Source organism: Mauremys reevesii, linkage group 25 (genome assembly GCF_016161935.1).
Source record: "Mauremys reevesii isolate NIE-2019 linkage group 25, ASM1616193v1, whole genome shotgun sequence".
NCBI lineage: Eukaryota > Metazoa > Chordata > Testudines > Geoemydidae > Mauremys > Mauremys reevesii.
Genome location: NC_052647.1, coordinates 734,566 through 754,442, shown reverse-complemented (window position 1 = coordinate 754,442; position 19,877 = coordinate 734,566). Strand labels below are relative to the sequence as shown.

General features: G+C 50.4%; 1 protein-coding gene across 15 annotated transcripts in view; it reads right to left on the bottom strand.

Annotated features, from left to right (window-relative positions):
- The window catches only part of HDAC7 (histone deacetylase 7), a 258,861-nt gene that overhangs the window by 94,343 nt on the left and 144,641 nt on the right, over positions 1–19,877 (bottom strand). For 9 of the 15 annotated variants that reach the window (XR_005591173.1, XM_039513885.1, XM_039513896.1 and 6 more), the window contains one exon: positions 8,556–8,633. The exons of the other annotated variants lie outside the window; for them this stretch is intronic. Coding sequence is in view for 6 of the 9 variants with exons in the window: in XM_039513885.1 (XP_039369819.1) it covers positions 8,556–8,633 (78 nt within the window). In the remaining 3 variants the exon portion in view is untranslated. The remainder of the gene's footprint in view (positions 1–8,555; positions 8,634–19,877) is intronic. 15 annotated transcript variants of the gene reach the window in all.

Here is a 19,877-nt window from a genome sequence, read left to right as displayed (position 1 = left end):
GCAAAATTAAAGGACAAAGCATCAATGTAGATGATACTGCTGCTTGTTTTGTCTACAGAATTGGCTTCCACCAGTATCCCACAATGCCCCGCATGACTGCTCTGCTCACTGGTTTGATCTCTGCTGCTCTGCAGGCATATGCCCCTCCCCTTTCAAAGCTCCAGGGAAGTATCGGACAGCTGAACGTGCCGCCTCATTTGGGGAACAAAGAGCAAATTCATGTGGAATGCTCCTGTTCTGCCCTGCACTAGGAACACAGGCAGACTGCTGCTGCCGGGAGCGGGGAACTGCTGTGCTGCTTTGACACTCCTCAGCACGGAGAGCTCACAGAGCTGCTCTCAGAGGGAATCACAGAACCATAGGCAGGCAGAGCAGGCTGCTTGTGCTTGGGGAGAGACTGCTGTGCCGAGCAGAGCCAGGGGATGATGTTGGGGGGGGGGGTCTCTCTCCTCCACTCCAGACACACCACTCTCCTCTCCCTCTAAAGCAGGGGTTAGCAACCTGCGGCACATGGCATGATTTTTAGTGGCACATTGCTGCCAGCCAGGGTCCTGGCTGCCGGCCCTGCTCAGCCCGCTGCTGGCCTCAATTATGGAACCCCAGACCAGCTGCGGGATGAGCCACTCAGCCTGCTGCCGGCCTGGATGGACAGAACCCGGGCCGGCAGAGCAAGGCCGGCAGCTGGGAACCCAGACCGGCAGCGGGATGAGCCGTTCAGCCCGCTGCCAGTCTGGGGTTCCGTCTGCCACCTGTGCTGCCGGTCTGGCACACAAAACCTTTCACTGGCACTCGAAACCTTAAATTAATGAAGACTTGGCACAGCACTTCCCAAAGGTTGCTGACCCCTGCTCTAAAAGTATGTATCAACGACCACCTGGCAGCCCTGCTCCCTCCCTCCCACACACACCAGTTGAAAAAGCAGCTGACAATCTACTAGGATGCAGCTGGAAGATAGGATTGAGAAAACTGCATCATGTGATGCTGTACTTGCCCCATGAGGCACTGCAAATCCTTCCCAAAGCACCCTGCAGCCACTTGCACAGTGGGATAGCTACCCACAGAGCTCTGCCCTCTGTGTCAATGCAAGAACTGTTAGTGTGGATGCACTCTGCCAACACAAGGAGCTAGTGTGGACATGTATTAGCAGTTTTAACTAAAGCACTTTAATTAGAGTGGCATAACTTTTGCCAACAAAACTTAGTATAGACAAGGCCTGAGTCCACACTGCACACAGCCCCCAGTAGGTCTGAAATGGATAGGCAGCGTGTCATAACTATAAAGGGAAGGGTAACGGCCCTCCTGTGTACAATACTATAAAATCCTTCCTGGCCAGAGACACCAAAATCCTTTTACCTGTAAAGGGTTAAAAAGCTCAGGTAACCTGGCTGACACCTGACCCAAAGGACCAATAAGGGGACAAGATACTTTCAAATCTTGGTGGGGGGGAAGGCTTTTGTTTGTGCTCTTTGTTTTGGGGATTGTTCGCTCTTGGGACTAAGAGGGACCGGACATCAATCCATGTTCTCCAAATCTTTCTGAACAAGTCTCTCATATTTCAAACTTATAAGGAACAGCCAGGCAAGGCGTGTTAGGTTTATCTTTGTTTCCTCAACTTGTAAATGTTCCTTTTGCTAAGGGGTTTACCTTTACCTCTGTTTGCTGTAACTTTGAACCTAAGGCTAGAGGCGGTTCCTCTGGGCAATCTGAATCTGATTACCCTGTAAAGTTATCTTCTATCCTGATTTTACAGAGATGATGTTTACCTTTCTTTCTTTAATTAAAAGTCTTCTTTTTAAGAACCTGATTGATTTTTCCTTGTTTAAGATCCAAGGGGGTCTGGATTCACCAGGAATTGGTGGGGGGGTGGGGGGGGAAGCAGGGGGAATAGTTAATTTCTCCTTGTTTTAAGATCCAAGGGTTTGGATCAGTGTTCACCAGGAAATTGGTGGAGGAGTCTCTCAAGGCTACCCAGGGAAGGGTTATAGTACTTGGGAGGAGATATTCTGGGGGGAAGGTAGACAGTTTCCCAAATGACTCATAAAATAATTTGGGTGGTGGCAGCAAAACCAGATCTAAGCTGGTAGTTAAGCTTAAAGGTTCTCATGCAGGTCCCCACATCTGTACCCTAGAGTTCAGAGTGGGGAAGGAAACTTGACACAGCCAGTGAGTAGTGACCTGTCAACCAAGGGACAGTGATCAGGTAGTGATCAATGGCTCGATGTCTAGTTGGCAGCCGGTATCAAGCGGAGTGCCTCAGGGGTCGGTCCTGGGGCCAGTTTTGTTCAACATCTTTATCAATGATCTGGATGATGGGATTAATTGCAACCTCAGCAAGCTCGCAAATGACACTAAACTGGCAGGAGAGGTAGATACGCTGGAGGGTAGGGATAGGGTCCAGAGTGACCTAGACAAATTGGAGGATTGGGCCAAAAGAAATCTGATGAGGTTCAACAAGGACAAGTGCAGAGTCCTGCACTTAGGACGGAAGAATCCCATGCACTGCTACAGACTAGGGACTGAATGGCTGGGCAGCAGTTCTGCAGAAAAGGACCTAGGGGTTACGGTGGACGAAAAGCTGAATATGAGTCAACAGTGTGCCCTTGTTACCAAGAAGGCTAATGGCATTTTGGGTTGTATAAGTAGGGGCATTTCCAGCAGATCGAGGGATGTGATCATTCCCCTCTATTCAGCACTGGTGAGGCCTCATTTGGAGTACTGTGTCCAGTTTTGGGCCCCACACTACAAGAAGGATGTGGATAAATTGAAGAGAGTCCAGCGGAGGGCAACAAAAATTATTAGGGGGCTGGAGCACATGACTTACGAGGAGAGGCTGAGGGAACTGGGATTATTTAGTCTGCAGAAGAGAAGAGTGAGGGGGGATTTAATAGCAGCCTTCAACTACCAAAAAGGATGGAGCTAGGCTGTTCTCAGTTGTGGCAGATGATAGAACAAGAAGCAATGGTCTCAAGTTGCAGTAGGGGAGATCTAGGTTGGATATTAGGAAACACTGTTTCACTAGGAGAGTGGTGAAGCACTGGAATGGGTTACCTAGGGAGGTGGTGGAATCTCCATCCTTAGAGGTTTTTAAGGCCCAGCTTGACAAAGCCTTGGCTGGGATGATTTAGTTGGTGTTGGTCCTGCTTTGAGCAGGGGGTTGGACTAGATGACCTCCTGAGGTCTCTTCCAACCCTAATATTCAATAATTCTATGACAGTCCCAAGAGGAGGAGGAGGAGGGTGGTGGCGGTCGGGGACTCTCTCCTCAGGGGGACTGAGTCATCTATCTGCCGCCCTGACCGGGAAAACCGAGAGGTGTGCTGCTTGCCAGGGGCTAGGATTCAAGATGTGACGGAGAGACTGCCGAGACTCATCAAGCCCTCAGATCGCTACCCCTTCCTTCCTGCTTCTCCACGTGGGCACCAATGATACTGCCAAGAATAACCTTGAGCGTATCACTGCAGACTACGTGGCTCTGGGAAAAAGGATAAAGGACTTTGAGGCGCAAGTGGTATTCTCGTCTATCCTCCCTGTGGCAGGAAAAGGCCAGGGTAGAGACCGTCGAATCGTGGAAATCAACGAATGGCTACGCAGATGGTGTCCGAGAGAAGGGTTTGGATTCTTTGACCATGGGATGGTCTACCAAGAAGAATGATTGCTAGGCAGAGACGGGCTCCACCTCACAAAGAGAGGGAAGAGCATCTTTGCAAGCAGGCTGGCTAACCTAGTGAGGAGGGCTTTAAACTAGGTTCACCGGGGGAAGGAGACCAAAGCCCCGAGGTAAGTGGGGAAGTGGGATATCGGGAGAAAGCACAAGTAGGTGAGTGCAAGAGGGGAGCCCTTCAGCCCCATACTGGGACACCAGGACGATCAGTAAGTTATCTTACATGCCTATACACAAATGCAAGAAGCCTGGGGAACAAGCAGGGAGAACTAGAAGTCCTGGCACAGTCAAGGAATTATGATGCAATTGGAATAACAGAGACTTGGTGGGATAACTCACATGATTGGAGTACTGTCATGGATGGATATAAACTGTTCAGGAAGGATAGGCAGGGCAGAAAAGGTGGGAGAGTTGCAATGTATGTAAGAGAGCAGTATGACTGCTCAGAGCTCCAGTATGAAACTGCAGAAAAACCTGAGAGTCCCTGGATTAAATTTAGAAATATGAACAACAAGGGTGATGTCGTGGTGGGAGTCTGCTACAGACCACCAGACCAGGGGGATGAGGTGGATGAGGCTTTCTTCCGGCAACTAACAGAAGTTGCTAGATCACAGGCCCTGGTTCTCATGGGTGACTTTAATCACCCTGACATCTGCTGGGAGAGCAATACAGCAGTGCCCAGACAATCCAGGAGGTTTCTGGAAAGTGTAGGGGACAATTTCCTGGTGCAAGTGCTGGAGGAACCAACTAGGGGAAAAGCTCTTCTTGACCTGCTGCTCACAAACAGGGAAGAAATAGTAGAGGAAGCAATAGTGGATGGGAACCTGGGAGGCAGTGACCATGAGATGGTCGAGTTCAGGATCCTGATACAAGGAAGAAAGGAGAGCAGTAGAACAGAGACCCTGGACTTCAGAAAAGCAGACTTCGACTCCCTCAGGGAACTGATGGGCAAGGTCCCCTGGGAGAATAACATGACGGGGAAAGGAGTCGAGGAAAGCTGGCTGTATTTTAAAGAATCCTTATTGAGGTTGCAGGAACAAACCATCCCGATGTGTAGGAAGAAAAGTAAATATGGCAGGCGACCAGCTTGGCTTAACAGTGAAATCCTTGCTCGTCTTAAACACAAAAAAACAGCTTACAAGAAGTGGAAGATTGGACAAATAACCAGGGAGGAGTATAAAAGTATTGCTCAGGCATGCAGGAGTGAAATTAGGAAGGCCAAATCACACTTGGAGTTGCAGCTAGCCAGAGATGTTAGGAGTAACAAGAAGGGTTTCTTCAGGTATGTTAGCAACAAGAAGAAAGTCAAGGAAAGTGTGGGCTCTTTGCTGAATGAGGGAGGGAACCTAGTGACAGAGGATGTGGAGAAAGCTAGTGTACTCAATGCTTTTTTTGCCTCTGTCTTCACAGACAAGGTCAGCTCCCAGACGGCTGCACTCTGCAGCACGGTATGGGGAGGAGGTGACCAGCTCTCTGTGGAGAAAGTAGTAGTTCGGGACTATTTAGAAAAGCTAGACGAGCACAAGTCCATGGGGCTGGATGCACTGCATCCAAGGGTGCTAAAGGAGTTGGCCGATGAGATTGCAGAGCCATTGGCCATTATCTTTGAAAAATCATGGCGATCGGGGGAGGTCCCGGATGACTGGAAAAAAGCTAATGTAGTGCCTATCTTTAAAAAAGGGAAGAAGGAAGATCCAGGGAACTACAGGCCAGTCAGTCTCACCTCAGTCCCTGGAAAAATCATGGAACAGGTCCTCAAGGAAACAATTCTGAACCACTTAAAGGATGGGAAAGTGATCAGGAACAGTCAGCATAGATTCACCAAGGGCAAGTCATGCCTGACTAACGTAATTACCTTCTATGATGAGATAACCTGCTCTGTGGATGAGGGGAAAGCAGTGGATGTGCTATTTCTGGACTTTAGCAAAGCATTTGATACAGTCTTCCACAGTATTCTTGCCAGCAAGTTAAAGAAGTCTGGGCTGGATGAATGGACGGTAAGGTGGATAGAAAACTGGCTAGATGGTCGGGCTCAACGGGTAGTGATCAATGGTTCCATGTCTAGTTGGCAGCCGGTATCAAGTGCAGTGCCCCAAGGGTCGGTGCTGGGGCCGGTTTTGTTCAATATCTTCATTAACGATCTGGAGGATGGTGTGGACTGCACCCTTAGCAAGTTTGCAGATGACACTAATCTGGGAGGAGTGGTTGATACGCTGGAGGGTAGGGATAGGATACAGAGGGACCTAGACAAATTAGAGGATTGGGCCAAAAGAAATATGATGAGGTTCAACAAGGACAAGTGCAGAGTCCTGCATTTAGGATGGAAGAATCCCATGCACTGCTATTGACTAGGGACCAAATGGCCGGGCAGCAGTTCTGCAGAAAGAGACCTAGGGGTTACAGTGGACGAAAAGCTGAATATGAGTCAACAGTGTGCCCTTGTTGCCAAGAAGGCTAATGGCATTTTGGGTTGTATAAGTAGGGGCATTTCCAGCAGATCGAGGGATGTGATCATTCCCCTCTATTCAGCACTGGTGAGGCCTCATTTGGAGTACTGTGTCCAGTTTTGGGCCCCACACTACAAGAAGGATGTGGATAAACTGGAGAGAGTCCAGCGGAGGGCAACAAAAATGATTAGGGGGCTGGAGCATATGACTTACGAGGAGAGGCTGAGGGAACTGAGATTGTTTAACCTGCAGAAGAGAAGAATGAGGGGGGATTTGATAGCTGCTTTCAACTACCTGAAACGGGGTTCCAAAGAGGATGGATCTAGACTGTTCTCAGTGGTAGAAGATGACAGAATAAGGAATAATGGTCTCAAGTTGCAGAGGGGGAGGTTTAGGTTGGACATTAGGAAAAACTTTTTCACTAGTAGGGTGGTGAAGCACTGGAATGGGTTACCTAGGGAGGTGGTGGAATCTCCTTCCTTAGAGGTTTTTACGGTCAGGCTTGACAAAGCCCTGGCTGGGATGATTTAGTTGGGTTTGATCCTGCTTTGAGCAGGGGGTTGGACTAGATGACCTCCTGAGGTCCCTTCCAACCCTGAGATTCTATGATTCTATGAGTCTTTCTGAGCAATTTATCCCCTTTATGCTGACCCTCTTCATAGTGCGTAGCTCCTTACATGGTCTGCAATGGCCCCAGCTGGACCCGTTCCATGTTAATTCAGGTCCCAGGTCAGACACTGGGGAGAGGAGTTCTGAGTGTTGGTTACTGTATTTAAGACAATTCCTCCACCTTCCCTGACCCCTCCCCTCCAAAGAATGCTGTGGATTCTAATGCTCTTCAAAGTGGGAGAATGACAGCTCCGTAGAACGGAAACCACTGCTCTTCCATAAGCCAGGGACAGCAGCAGTAGGGCAAGGGTGGCGGTGAGCTTGCTGGCTTGAGGGAAAATCTCTAGGGCTGAGAGAGGCGTGCCAGTCTCCACTGGCTCATCTGCAATTGCTTCCTCTGTTGACAATACCCATGCCCACAAGTAGTGCTAGGTGCAATATGCAGACCTGTCCCACCAGGCACTGGACTGTGACCCCCCTAAACTCATTTCACGCTGAACTCAAACATCCAGACAGCAACTTCTTTCCAGCACTGTTGCACTGAGGTGGATTGGAACTAGTACCCTAAAGGTAAAAGATTCAGGATCCCAGCCCCTAGTTCCTGTAAACCAGTCAGTTCCCCCACCTAGGGCCAGCTTAAAACCAAAGCCCTAGATGTGAAATGCTCAGGTTCCATTCCTTACATTGAGTCTGCCAGATCCCCTTTAAAATTTATTATCCATTAAAACAACAGCAGATCAGAAAGAGTTTTGTCTGGGAGTAGTTCCCCGTTGACTGTGCAAGGATCCTGTGCACTCCTGTGCCGAGGGAGCTGGATTACCCCTCTAGCCAGACCCTGCAACAGAACCTGGCTGGTAACAACCCCCAGCCCATGAGAGAAAGCACTAGTGCCAGCGGATTTTCGGATCTTCTAATATTTGCAGGGCCAGGCATGGCAAGAGCCGCTGTTGTGTGCTCACCACACCCTTGCAGTTCTCACAGGCAATTACAGAATTTAGCAAAAACGTTAGCCTCTATTGGCAAGGAGCCCACTCAGCCTCATTCAATGCAATTAAATTAAAGCACGATTTTTGCCCTTTCTTCCTGGGATGTTGCTTTTAGACAAAACAAACAGTCTTTGCGTGGGCAGCATGCAGGTGGCTGGTACTCGAGCCAAGTGCACTAAGCAGGTAGGTACTCCAGGTTCCCATTCAGAGAAGCCAAAGGGTGCATGAACCAACAGTAGAGCCCAACAGTGGCTCCAGCTCCCGCAGCAGGGGAATCTACCACTTGTCTCACACACTTGCAATTCAGACACAGACGTTGCCTCCCTACACCCATCTGCATGCTCTTGGCCAAAAGAGAAGCTGGAGAAGCCAGTGGAAAAAATAACGTAGGAAACCTACTGGAGCATCTTTGCCTCTGCTTTGCTAGCACAGCACATTGCTGCTTTCATTCATGTGCTGCATTAAGATGATGCTGTGGCTGGGTCTACACACCAAAGGGCACCAGTTTAACTAAAGGGATGATGTTACACTGAGTTAGTCAAGCCAGTGCAGTGTTCTGTGCGGACAACCTAGAGCAGTTTAAACCTAGTTTGGCTGTAGCTAAACCAGTGAAACTTGCGTGTGCAGACAAGCCCTGCAACAGGGGGAGGGGGGAGACAATCAGCAGGAGGGGAAGAAAGGAGAAAAGCCTAGATTTCCCCCTACAGGGAGCTGCCTTGCAAGCCCCCCAAGAAGGGACATTTAGACAGCTATTCTCAAGGAACGAGGAGGGTGGGCCAGCTAGGAAACGGAGATGGGGTTATTCCCTGGGGGCACTGAGGACAATTTGTTCACATTTTCTGTTAATGCTCACAGCTGCCTCTCTCACAGTGCAAAGTAGAAGCTCCATTTCCATTGGCACACAGACAGCCCCTTTCACCAGGATTTGTGTCTGACAAAAGAAGAAAGACAGGAGGTCAGAAAGGGTTTTTTAATACTTCTGCTTGTTCTCCCCCCCCTTTAGGAATATCAGGACTGTCAAGTCTCCATCATCATAGAATATCAGGGTTGGAAGGGACCTCAGAAGGTCATCTAGTCCAACCCTCTGCTCAAAGCAGGACCAATCCCCAGACAGATTTTTCCCCCCAGATCCCTAAATAGCCCTCTCAAGGATTGAGCTCACAATCCTGGGTTTAGCAGGCCAATGCTCAAACCACTTAGCTAGCCCTCCCCACATGGTCTTCTCTTTCTACTGGAGGATGGCCTGGCTCCTACAAGATAAGGTGTGACTACACTGAACCAGGTCCACTGGTAGAGCCCCCGCGTAGGCATTTTTATTCCAACATGAGAAGGGCCTTTAGCGATTTTCCGGGAAGAAATTCTAACTATCTGGGCAGAACTGCTAAACCTTCCCCATGTAGACCAGCCCTGGGAAGTATGTAGTGGATGAGTTCTCAGCCCTTATTTGTATAAGCTTTAACAAAGAGAGCTTTGCTCCCAAGTGTTATCGTTTTATTGGTGTTAAACCAGTCTGAATAAAAATCACTAGCCACTGCAATTCATCCTATATTCACTTCCTTTGCCTTGTGAGCCTTGCGTTTTCTCCAGCTAAGCAGAGAAAGCCTGACCCAGCATTGCCTTGAGTTCTCTATCACAGAGAAGCCAAAATGAGAGCTCAAACCCATGTGCTTTCCCTTGTGCAGGTCTCTTTTAAGCATTCCAGAGAGGACTGGAGGGATAGCTCAGTGGTTTGAGCATTGGCCTGCTAAACCCAGGGTTGTGAGCTCAATCCTTGAGGAGGCCACTTAGGGATCTAGGGCAAAAATTAGTCCTGCTAGTGAAGGCAGGGGGCTGGACTCAATGACCTTTCAAGGTCCCTTCCAGTTCTAGGAGATTGGTATATCTCCAATTATTACCTTTGGGGGATTTGTTTTAGGACTATAACAATGTTTAAAAGGGGACTGGATAAATTCATGGTGGCTAAGTCCATAAATGGCTATTAGCCAGGATGGGTAAGAATGGTGTCCCTAGCCTCTGTTCGTCAGAGGATGGAGATGGATGGCAGGAGAGAGATCACTTGATCATTGCCTGTTAGGTTCACTCCCTCAGAGGCACCTGGCATTGGCCACTGTCGGTAGACAGATACTGGGCTAGATGGACCTTTGGTCTGACCCAGTACAGCCTTTCTTATGTTCTTATTATCTGCAGATCTGAGCTACTGTGGCCAGACCTGCACCAAGGGAAATTCATCCTCCCCCAGCACACCCACTGTGCTGCCATCACGCATCTCCGCTGGAGACACCAGGGAGGGTTCTTCTAATCCTGGGTTCTTGTAGCTTTTCCAGCTGTCATGGAGTCCCCGGGCGATGCTCTGGAACTGCTCCGCACAAAGCCAGTCAGGACGCTGGGGAGCCTCCTCTCCCTTGGAGCAGACTGTCTTCAGGGCAAGAAGCTCACATGGCTTCACCTCCTGGGTCTCTCCTTGGAGCAGTCAGCATATGCCCCTCCGTGAGCTTCCCATAGCGAATCCGCCCAGGTAGGATCCTGGGGAAGCCAGAGGGTCCTGAACCCCCACTTCACAGTCAGACGTGACTCTTAGCCAGCCAGTAAAACAGAGGTTTATTTAGACGACAGGAACACAGTCCAAAACAGGTCTTGCCAGTATAGACAACAGGACCCTCTGTAGTTAGGTCCATCTGGGCCCACCCAGGGAGGTCACAGCCCCGTTGGGAAGCCGAAGCCCCATCAAGGCGCCCCTCTCCATTTCCCAGCCAGTTCCAAACTGAAACTGCCTCCAGCCTCTCCCTCAGCCTCCCCCCCGCCCCCCCCGGCTCTTCCCCCAGCCTTTGTCCTTTTTCCAGTTTCCAGGGCAGAGGTGTTATCTGGCCTTCAACCCCCCCTCCTGGGTTCTCAGGTTACATGCTCAGGTATGCTCCCTTCCCCAAGGCAGGCCGTCCCAGCACAACTCCCCTGCAACCTTCCCAGCTCAATGCTCCCCACTGAGCATTCACATAACACAGCAAGAACAGTCCCGCTTCGTCACACCAGCTAATACTGTTATGGTCACACTTTGCCTTCCACAGTACCTTCCATCTGGGGGAGGTGCTCTCACCCTTTACCCAGGTGGGAAAGAGGCCACAGGGGGTCAGTGGCAGCAGCAGCAACACCCATTCTTGCCCTATGTTTAGCCACTTCGCCATGCTCCCTCTTACGGAGGAGCCTTCACTGATCAGGACATTGCTGCGCCTGACAACACAGGCCAGTCGGTGCCTGATGTTCTTACTCATAAGAGTTTGAGATCATGGGCTCCCTGGGGGACATAAGAACGAGCTACACTATTGCTGCCAGAACTTGGCAGCTCTTCCCTCTATGTCTGTATTGAGTAAGGGAGGGGGAGGCCTCAGGGGGCTCCCAGCCCAACAAAGACAGGCCCAATGACCTGGGTGGAGCCAGCCAGGGCTTGCACAGTTTGCCTCTCTCCCCCACCCACCCCAGGGCCTTTCTTTGAGGCAGAAGGGAGAAAGCTGGAAACATCCTTCCTCTCCTACACACAATGAACTGGAAGCAGCAAGGGAGTGGGGGCAGGCTGCCTCGATTCATGCAGAGAATAGCAGGGGCTGCTACTGACCCAGGGCCAGCCCTTCCTGCCATTGCCCCAGCTCTGCAATGAAGGCAGGTGGGACAGCCAGACTGCAAAGCCCAGGGCTCCATTCAAAGGCTGGCCCTGGACAAACCCCCTGAGTAGCTCCCTCTGGCCACTGTGCTCCCCATGTGGCTTATGGCCAAAGCTGGTGTCTTCCCCAGAATTTACAGGCTGACTTAAGCTGAGAATCATGGCTCAGAATTGCCTTCTCATGCTCCCTGCTCAGTTCAGAACACAATATGGCCAATCCCAAGCCTGCTGTCCCGCCTAAGAGGTGGTGGGCCTGGTGGAATGCACTGTCATCGCTGAAGTCCTTCCTGCAGGGGACACATGCAAAGAGCAGTGATGGGACACTGCACTTCGAGCACTGGACCCCCTCAGTGGTGGAATCCCACAATGATAAGTTCTCTCTCCAGTTCTATTCAACATCTACACGCAGCCATAGTAGAACCTGGCAGATGACATGGACTCACATATCATCAATATACAGATGACTCAGCTCTACCTATCCTTCACCACATATGACCTCCTCCCCACCACCCAGATGGGCCATTGCCTGGACAAGATCAGCTCATGCACGAAGAATGCAGCTGGCTGAAGCTGACCCAGACAGAGGTGATATTGCTGGGCAGAGGAAAGCACTTTTTTGTTTGCAGCCATGGTGCAGTCTCCTTTGGTCAAAGACCCACACCCACAATTGGTCAATTCAGTCTGTGGTTTAGGAGGCTCCCGGAATCCTTGCCAACACTGAGCTCTCATGCAGCAGCAACTGTGAGGAATCTCCACTCCATCTCCACTTGGCTAGGAGACTGTGCCATCCTGGCAGACAATGGCCTGGCCTTGGTTACACACTACTTTGTCATCTCCTGTCTGGACTGCAGCAATGTGACAGACTTTGGCAGGAAGGCATCAGCCCTTAGGAAACTCCAACTAGTAGAGAATGCTGCAGTGCAGTGCCTCAGCAACACAGGATACTGTGAGCACATCACACCAGTCCTCTGATCCCTATGTTAGCATCCCATACAATAGAGAGTCAAATTCAAGGCCTCAGTCCTGATCTCAAGGCTTTTCATGGCTGGGGCCAAGGGTATCTATTTGTAGACAACTGATCAGGGAACACAAGGTGAAATCTTTCAGAGCAGCAGCCGTGTTAGTCTGTATCTGCAAAAAGAACAGGAGTACTTAGAATATCAGGGTGGGAAGGGACTGCAGGAGGCCATCTAGTCCAACCCCCTGCTCAAAGCAGGACCAATCCCCAGATTTTTACCCCAGTTCCCCCAAATGGCCCCCTCAAGGATTGAACTCACAACCCTGGGTTTAACAGGCCAATGCTCAAACCACTGAGCTAGCCCTCCCCCCTTGTACTTATGGCACCTTAGAGACTAACAAATTTATTTGAGCCTAAGCTTTCATAGGCTACAGCCCACTTCATTGGATGCATAGACTGGAACATATGGAAAACTATGGCCAGCAGAGTTAAGGACAATACGGCATTTTTTAAATATATTTGGAACAAAAAGAATTCTGACAATGGTATTGGTCCATTACCAGATAGAAATAGGAGAATTAATAATAATGCAGAAAAGGCAGAAATATTCAACAAATATTTATGTTCTGTATTTGATGGGGGGAAAACAGATGATGCAGTCTCATCATATGGTCATGATAACACTTTTTCCATTCCAGAGGTATCTCTGGAGGATATGATACAGAAGCTACTACAGTCAGACATTTTTAAATCGACAAGTCCAGATAACTGCATTCAAGAGTTTTAAAACAGCTGGCTGAGGCACTCACTGGACTATTAGTGTTGATTTTCAGTAGTCTTGGAGCACACGGGAAGTTCCAGAAAACAGGAAGAAAGTTAATGTTGTACCAGTTTTTAAAAAGGGTGAATGGGATGACCCAGGTAATTATAGGCCTATGTCAACCTGATATTGATTCTGGGCAGGATAATGGAGCAGCTGATATAGGACTCGCTTAAGAAAAAATTACAGAAGGATGATGTAATTAATGCAAACCAATATGGGCTTATGGCAAACAGATCCTGTAAAATTACATTCATTAAATGGATTAAAAACTGGCTAACTGATAGGTCTCAAAATGTAACTGTACACAGGGAATCATCAATAAGTGGGTGTGTTTCTAGTGGGGTTCTGCAGGGATCAGTTCTTGGCCCCATGCTATTTAACATTTTAAATAATGACAAACAAACTGATCAAGTTTGAAGATGACACAAAAATTGAGGGAGTGCTAAATAATGAAGAGGACAGGTCACTGATACATACAGAGGCATCTGGATCACCTGGAATACCGGCCACAAGCAAAGAATATGCGTTTTAATACGGCTAAATGTAATCATGTACATCTAGGAACAAAGAACGTCGGCTTTACTTACATGATGGGGGACTCTATCCTGAGAAGCAGGGATTCTGAAAAAGATGTGGGGGTCGTGGTGGATAATCAGCTGAACATGAGCTCCCAGTGTCACACTGTGGTCAAAAGAGCTAATGCAATCCAGTGATGCATAAACAGGGGGATCTCAAGTAGTAGTAGAGAGGTAATTTTATCTCTATATTTGGCATTGATGCAGGGCCAGTGCAATCATTTAGGCAATCTAGGCAGTTGCCTAGGGTGCTAGGATTTGGGGGGGCGCCATTTTCTCCGGCAGCGACCGCGACGGACGGATCTTCGGCCACCCTGGTCACAGCCAGCATTTAGGCGGAGGGAGCTGGGGCAGGGAGGCGTGGGGAGGGCTGCCTGCAGCAAGTAGGGGGGGGGCAGCACACAGGGGAACTCCTCACCCCAGCTCACCCCTGCCCCGCCTTCTCCCTGAGCACGCCTTGGCTGCTTCACTTCTCCCACCTCCCAGGCTTGTGGTGCCTAAGCTGATTGGCGCCGCAAGCCAGGGAGGCGGGAGAAGTGAAGCAGCGATGGCATGCTCGGGGTGGAGGCGGAGCAGGGGTGAGCTGGGGCGGGGGGGTGCCTCAGGGCGGAGGGTGTGAGTGAGGAGGTGCCACGGGGGGGGGCGTCTTAGCGCGGGGGCTCGGGGACAGTGCAAGGTGGAAGTTTCGCCTAGGGCGCAAATCATCTTTGCACCGGCCCTGCATTGATGGAAATATTGTGTCCAGTTCTCATGTCCACAACTCAAGAAGGATGCTAATAAATTAGAAATGATTCAGAGAAGAGCCAAAAGAATGATTAAAGGAATAGAAAACCTGCATCATAGTGACAGACTCAAAGAGCTCATCTATTTATCTTAAAGTGAAGGTTCCGGTGATGATTACGGTGTATAAGTAGCTACATGGGGAACAAATATTTAACAACAGGTGCTTCAATGTAGCAGAGAAAGGCATCAGACAATGCAATGGCTGGAAGTTGAAACTAGACAAATTTAGACTAGAAATACAGCATGTATTTTTTAATGGTGAGAGTAATTAACCACTGGAACACTAAGGGTTGTGGTGGATTCTACATCGCTGACAATTGTTCAATCCAGATTGGATGCTTTTCTAACAGCTCTGCTCTGGGAATTATTCTGGGGCAGGTCTCTGGCCTGTGCTATACAGGAGGTACAACCAGATGATCTCAATGGTTCCCGCTGGCCTTGGAATCTATTAATCTAAAAGAACTGAAAGCTTGAGGACAAGGACCATGGTTGACTGCTCCACTCCTAACGTTTAGTGGAACTTTCTACCAAAAGTAGAGCTGGCCCCCTGCCCCCTCTGGAAAGAATGGCCGTGGCAGCTACCTGCTTTAACAACCTCAACTGGAGGGCACATCAGCCCGTGGAAGAAGGTGACAGACTCAGACACACAAGCAGGGTCAGCAGAAGATGTGGAGCCTGCACCAGTCCAGGCCCATGCAAACACCCATCCATACACACCCATCTCCTACTCCTACAGCACCCAGTCACCTTTCCCACAACCAGTGACCGTTGGGAGCATCAGCTCCTGGAGCCATCCCAGCTCAGTACAAACACCAGAGACTGGGTCACATCCAACCTGAAGTACCTGGAGCAGCACAAACTGTTCATGCTGGGGGCAGATGCCATGGGGCCCTGCATTACACTATCTCTGATGCTGTTAAACTCATCCCTGATCGCACTGGTCAAAGCAGCAAATACACAGCACAGCATCAGGGCAGAGGACTCCCCAGGTTTGCCTTAGCAGGGGAGATCAGAACTTTTGAGGAGGTCAAGCATGGGAACTCTCTGCACGTGTGGGGCTATGCCCTTAGCCCTCACTCATGCAGGTCTCCAGGCAGGGTTCCACTGGGCTCTCTCTGGACAGAGGGCACTGATCAGCATCCTTCTCTGGCACCCTTGTAATGACCTGTAACCTCAACTGGTGGCACCTCCCCTTTCTGAAGGAAGGCTCCTGCTGTGTCTAAAGTCACACAGCCTGGCCCCACTGAAGAAGGAGCAGAGCATGCTAGTGCAGTGGTCCTCAACCAGGGGTCCGGGGTACCCTGGGGGGCCACGAGCAGGTTACAGGGGGTCCACCAAGCAGGGCCAGCATTAGATTTGCTGGGGCCCAGGGCAGAAAGCCAAAGCCCAACTGCATAGGACTGAAGCCCGGGGCCTTGAGCCCTGCCACCCAGGGCTGAAGCCAAAGCCTGAGCAATGTAGCTTCGCAGGGACCTCTGTGGTGCAGGGCCCCAGGCAATTGCGTGCTTGCTACCCCCTAATGCCAGCCCTGGCTTTTATATGCAGAAGGGTCTACAGGGAGGAGGGATAGCTCAGTGGTTTGAGCATTAGCTGCTAAACCCAGGGTTGTGAGTTCAGCCCACAAGGGGGGGCACTTAGGGATTGGGGGCAAAAAACAGTACTTGGTCCTGCTAGTGAAGGCAGGGGGCTGGACTCAATGACCTTTCAAGGTCCCTTCCAGCTCTAGGAGATTGGAGATATACCTATTATTATTAAGAACAGTTGTGAAACAAGTGGGCCCTGGAGTTTTTATAGCATGGGGGGCTCAGAAAATCAAAGGTTGAAAACCCCTGAGCTAGTGAGAGCATAGGAATCAGCCTGCCTTGGCTACTGCAGAGAAAGCCCTCCACCTTCACATTAATTAACAACAGACTGTCTTACCCTGGCCGCTGCTCCTGCAGACAGCATTGTGTGCAAGATCTGAACAGGAGAGCGGATCATCTGCCCCACAGCACAGCTCAGGAAACTGAGACCAAAGACAGGCAGGGCCTCAGCAAGTCAGTGGCAGAGCTTGGAATAGAATCCAGGCGTCCTGACTCCCAAGCAGTGCCCTAGCCACTACAGCACACAGCCTTCAGTATTTACTGCAAGTGTTCAACAGGTAAAAGTGAATGATCCCACCAGATCTAACTGCACCTTCCTTACAAACCCCCGAATGGAAAAACCACAGGTGACCTCTGCAGTCAGACATCAGCCTAGCCCAGCCTGAACTTCTAAACTCCCCCTTCTCCATCCAGTCTCCGTCATCCTGCTGACTCAAGAGGGAGGGCGGGGGTCCGGCTGACCGTGGTTCCTGGAAAGGGGACCTTTCTGCGTGAGCTCTGTCTTTCCATGAAAGCATTTGCACTCACTAAAGCAGGAGACCGGCTCCCCACCCAGCTGGAATGTTCATCTAGATCCAATTTCACTTTGTTTTCTCAGAAAATAGCATGGGAAACAAAAGGAATGCAGCAGGTTGCTTTTCCAGCTCCAGGTCAGAACATGGCTTCCACAATTCCCAGCCCTAAGGGGGAAAACTGAACAGGGAATGGAGCAGGGGAGTTCTTTACCTGCCAATGCCCCCACTCAGAGAGACAGGGGACTGAGGGGTCTCTACCAGTGATCACTAACAAAGTCAGGTCCCCACCTCTTTGCCTCAGTACAGACTCGTGCATGACACACAAGGCATTTGATCAAGTGACTGCTGATCAGCCAATGATGAAGGGTGAAGACAGTCAGACTCTTGGGGTTCAGGTCTTTGAACAAAGCAAGTGTGCACCACAAGAAATGCCACTGACTCTCGTCCACCAGATTCACTTGGCCACCCTGCACAACAAACTTTCTGCTGACTATTGGTAGGAAATATATGTGTGAATATACATATGTACAGATACACCTGACAGACACACAGGCAGCACAGAGCTGAGCGAAGAACCACACCCACAAAAGAACGAGAAAAGCAGGGAAAAGAACTGCAATAATTCAGATGCATCTATGTAGTCACCTGAGTTCAAGGGGGTCCTGGAAAAGCACCACAGAGGATGTGGCTGCAGCATTTCCAGGGTCTCCTATGCTCTGGTGACAGTCTCAGGCTTTATCATTTCCTGTGTGCCCCTTGGCACATTCACCCATGAGCACTGCCCGTGCTGCTGAGCCCCTTCCCCATGGGTGTTATGGCAATGGTGCATCCTATTAAACACTGCCAGCTTCTGGAAATCCAGCATGTTAAGGCCATTTTCTCTTCCATGGATTCTTCTCAGCCAGCCCTGTGTGCATCTCAGCTGGCATGTCAGTGTGAATTCGATGCCAGATACCTCTGTGCTGAGCTAGTGCGCTTGAAAACATATGATGATTTCAGCAGATTAATTGGAAACACAGCCTGGGTGTTGCAATCACACAAAGGACTCCAACTGCAGGAGCAAATGTTTTCATCTTAAACTGGAAGCAGTTACCCAAATGGAAGGGCACATTCTTCTTGCTCTAGTTCATCCCTCTCTCTGGTGAGAGCGTAGCCAGAGGAGAGATTCATCTCTCCCAGCAGCACTGTAGGGATTTCACAGGCCAGACCCAGTGCACCGCAGCTGGGACTGATGCAGGACAGCTTGCATCAGCAGAGGAGGTGCTGCTGCAGGCATTCCTGACTTGCAGCCATGACTGGGTGGAAAAGTTGGAAAATGTTTTACAAGAGCCTTCCCATTTTCATCAACATTTCATTTCAGCTGAGCTTATGCAGCCAGGGAATCTGAGGGCTGGAGCCCCCCGCAGTGTGACATTACCCTAGGCCAGACACAAAACTGGTCTTGGGCTCAGAAGATCAATATTCAACTCTGCTGCAGGCTCCCTTTGGGACCCTAGGCCAGCACAGGGATTAACCTGCCCCTTAAAGTCTGTGTGCCTCTATCTCCCCATCCGGGAAAGGGGAGAACACTGTATCCCTGCCTCAGGGGTTAGAAGGCAAGACCCCTTTCTAGATTTTTTAGAATCCAGGTCCCAAGTGACACAATCGTCAGAATCCAACAGGACATATGAGAACCGACTCTCACACCCTACAGTCAGCAAGGCCAGAGCTCAGAGGGTTTATCTTCTCCGACACCACCAGATGTCTAGGATGCCCTGCTGTTGTTCCCACCAGGGGTGGCACGATGCAGGCACAGTGCTCAGAGTCGGTCTAGAGACTGTGTGGCTCAGACACTGGCACTGTCCTGCTCTGGGGCTCCCACTGCTGATAGTAGGGCAGAACCAGGCTTACAACAGTGGGAATTTTTAGGGAGATAAAAGCTTCCTCTAGCCAAGTGGCTATTGTGGAGTGCTCTCCGCACATGCTGCTCCGGGGTCTGCTTGGGACATTACCAGGCAGACAGACCCAGCCCATTGGTCAGACAGGCAGTGGGGGGGGAAGAGGAAATTGATGTTCACATGGAAGGTTTTGATATGAACTCCAGAGGTTTGGCCATGGGAACTCCCCATGAGATCAGCCAGCTGTCAGGAAACACGGCCTACAGCAGAGCCAGTCTCCGGGCAACCTAACCATGGCAGCTGGCCTGTAGGAGGCTGCCCGGTTGGCTACACCACCTGATTTGTGGGAAGACTCAGCAATGGCTCTTAAACCCAGCAGCAAGCCAGCAGCCACTCATAACACTTGCCCATGGCTTTGATAGCTCCTGTTCCCAGCTTTGCTCCAGTCCTGCTACTGCCTTGGACCAAGCCCTGGTATGCTTCCTGGCTACCAACTCTTGCTCCAACCACTACAGCTGGCTGCTCACATCCTGGTCACATGATGCTCCCCTTCTTCTACTGCTTTGTTCAGCTGAACTGTAGATGTCCACATCAATGGGGTTCCCTCCTCCACAGGAGTAACGATTCCACAGCTGATACCAGTCAGTGAGATGGCTACTTCCCCTAAATCTTCCACTTCACTCCAGTCCTCCCAGAAGAGTACATCCCCCTTAGCAGCCCCACCCCACGGACCAGCAGCAGAGCATTGAAGGCTGGATCTGTCTCTGGAGCCTTGAGTGACCAGGAAGGAGCTGAACAGGAGAACCTTGGGGCTGGAGAACTGGCAGAAAATCCTGCCCCTTCCTCCTGTAGCTGCCACAGCTGGGGCGTGGGTGGTCAGGTCTAGTGGGTAGGGCTGGAGCCAAGAGTCAGAGCCAGATTTGGCAGGTAGGAATCAGGGCTGAAGATCAGAGCCGGAGTCAGAAGCCAGGAATGGAAGCAAGGTGAACGAGCAGGGCCTGTTGTAGCTTCCAGCTGGGATCCACCTAGCTGCACAGACAACTTCCTGGTGCAAGTGCCTGGACCACACAGGGACCCCGGGGAGCACTGCCAGTCAGGCCCTGTGGGTGGCACAACCTGTGGTGCTTGGA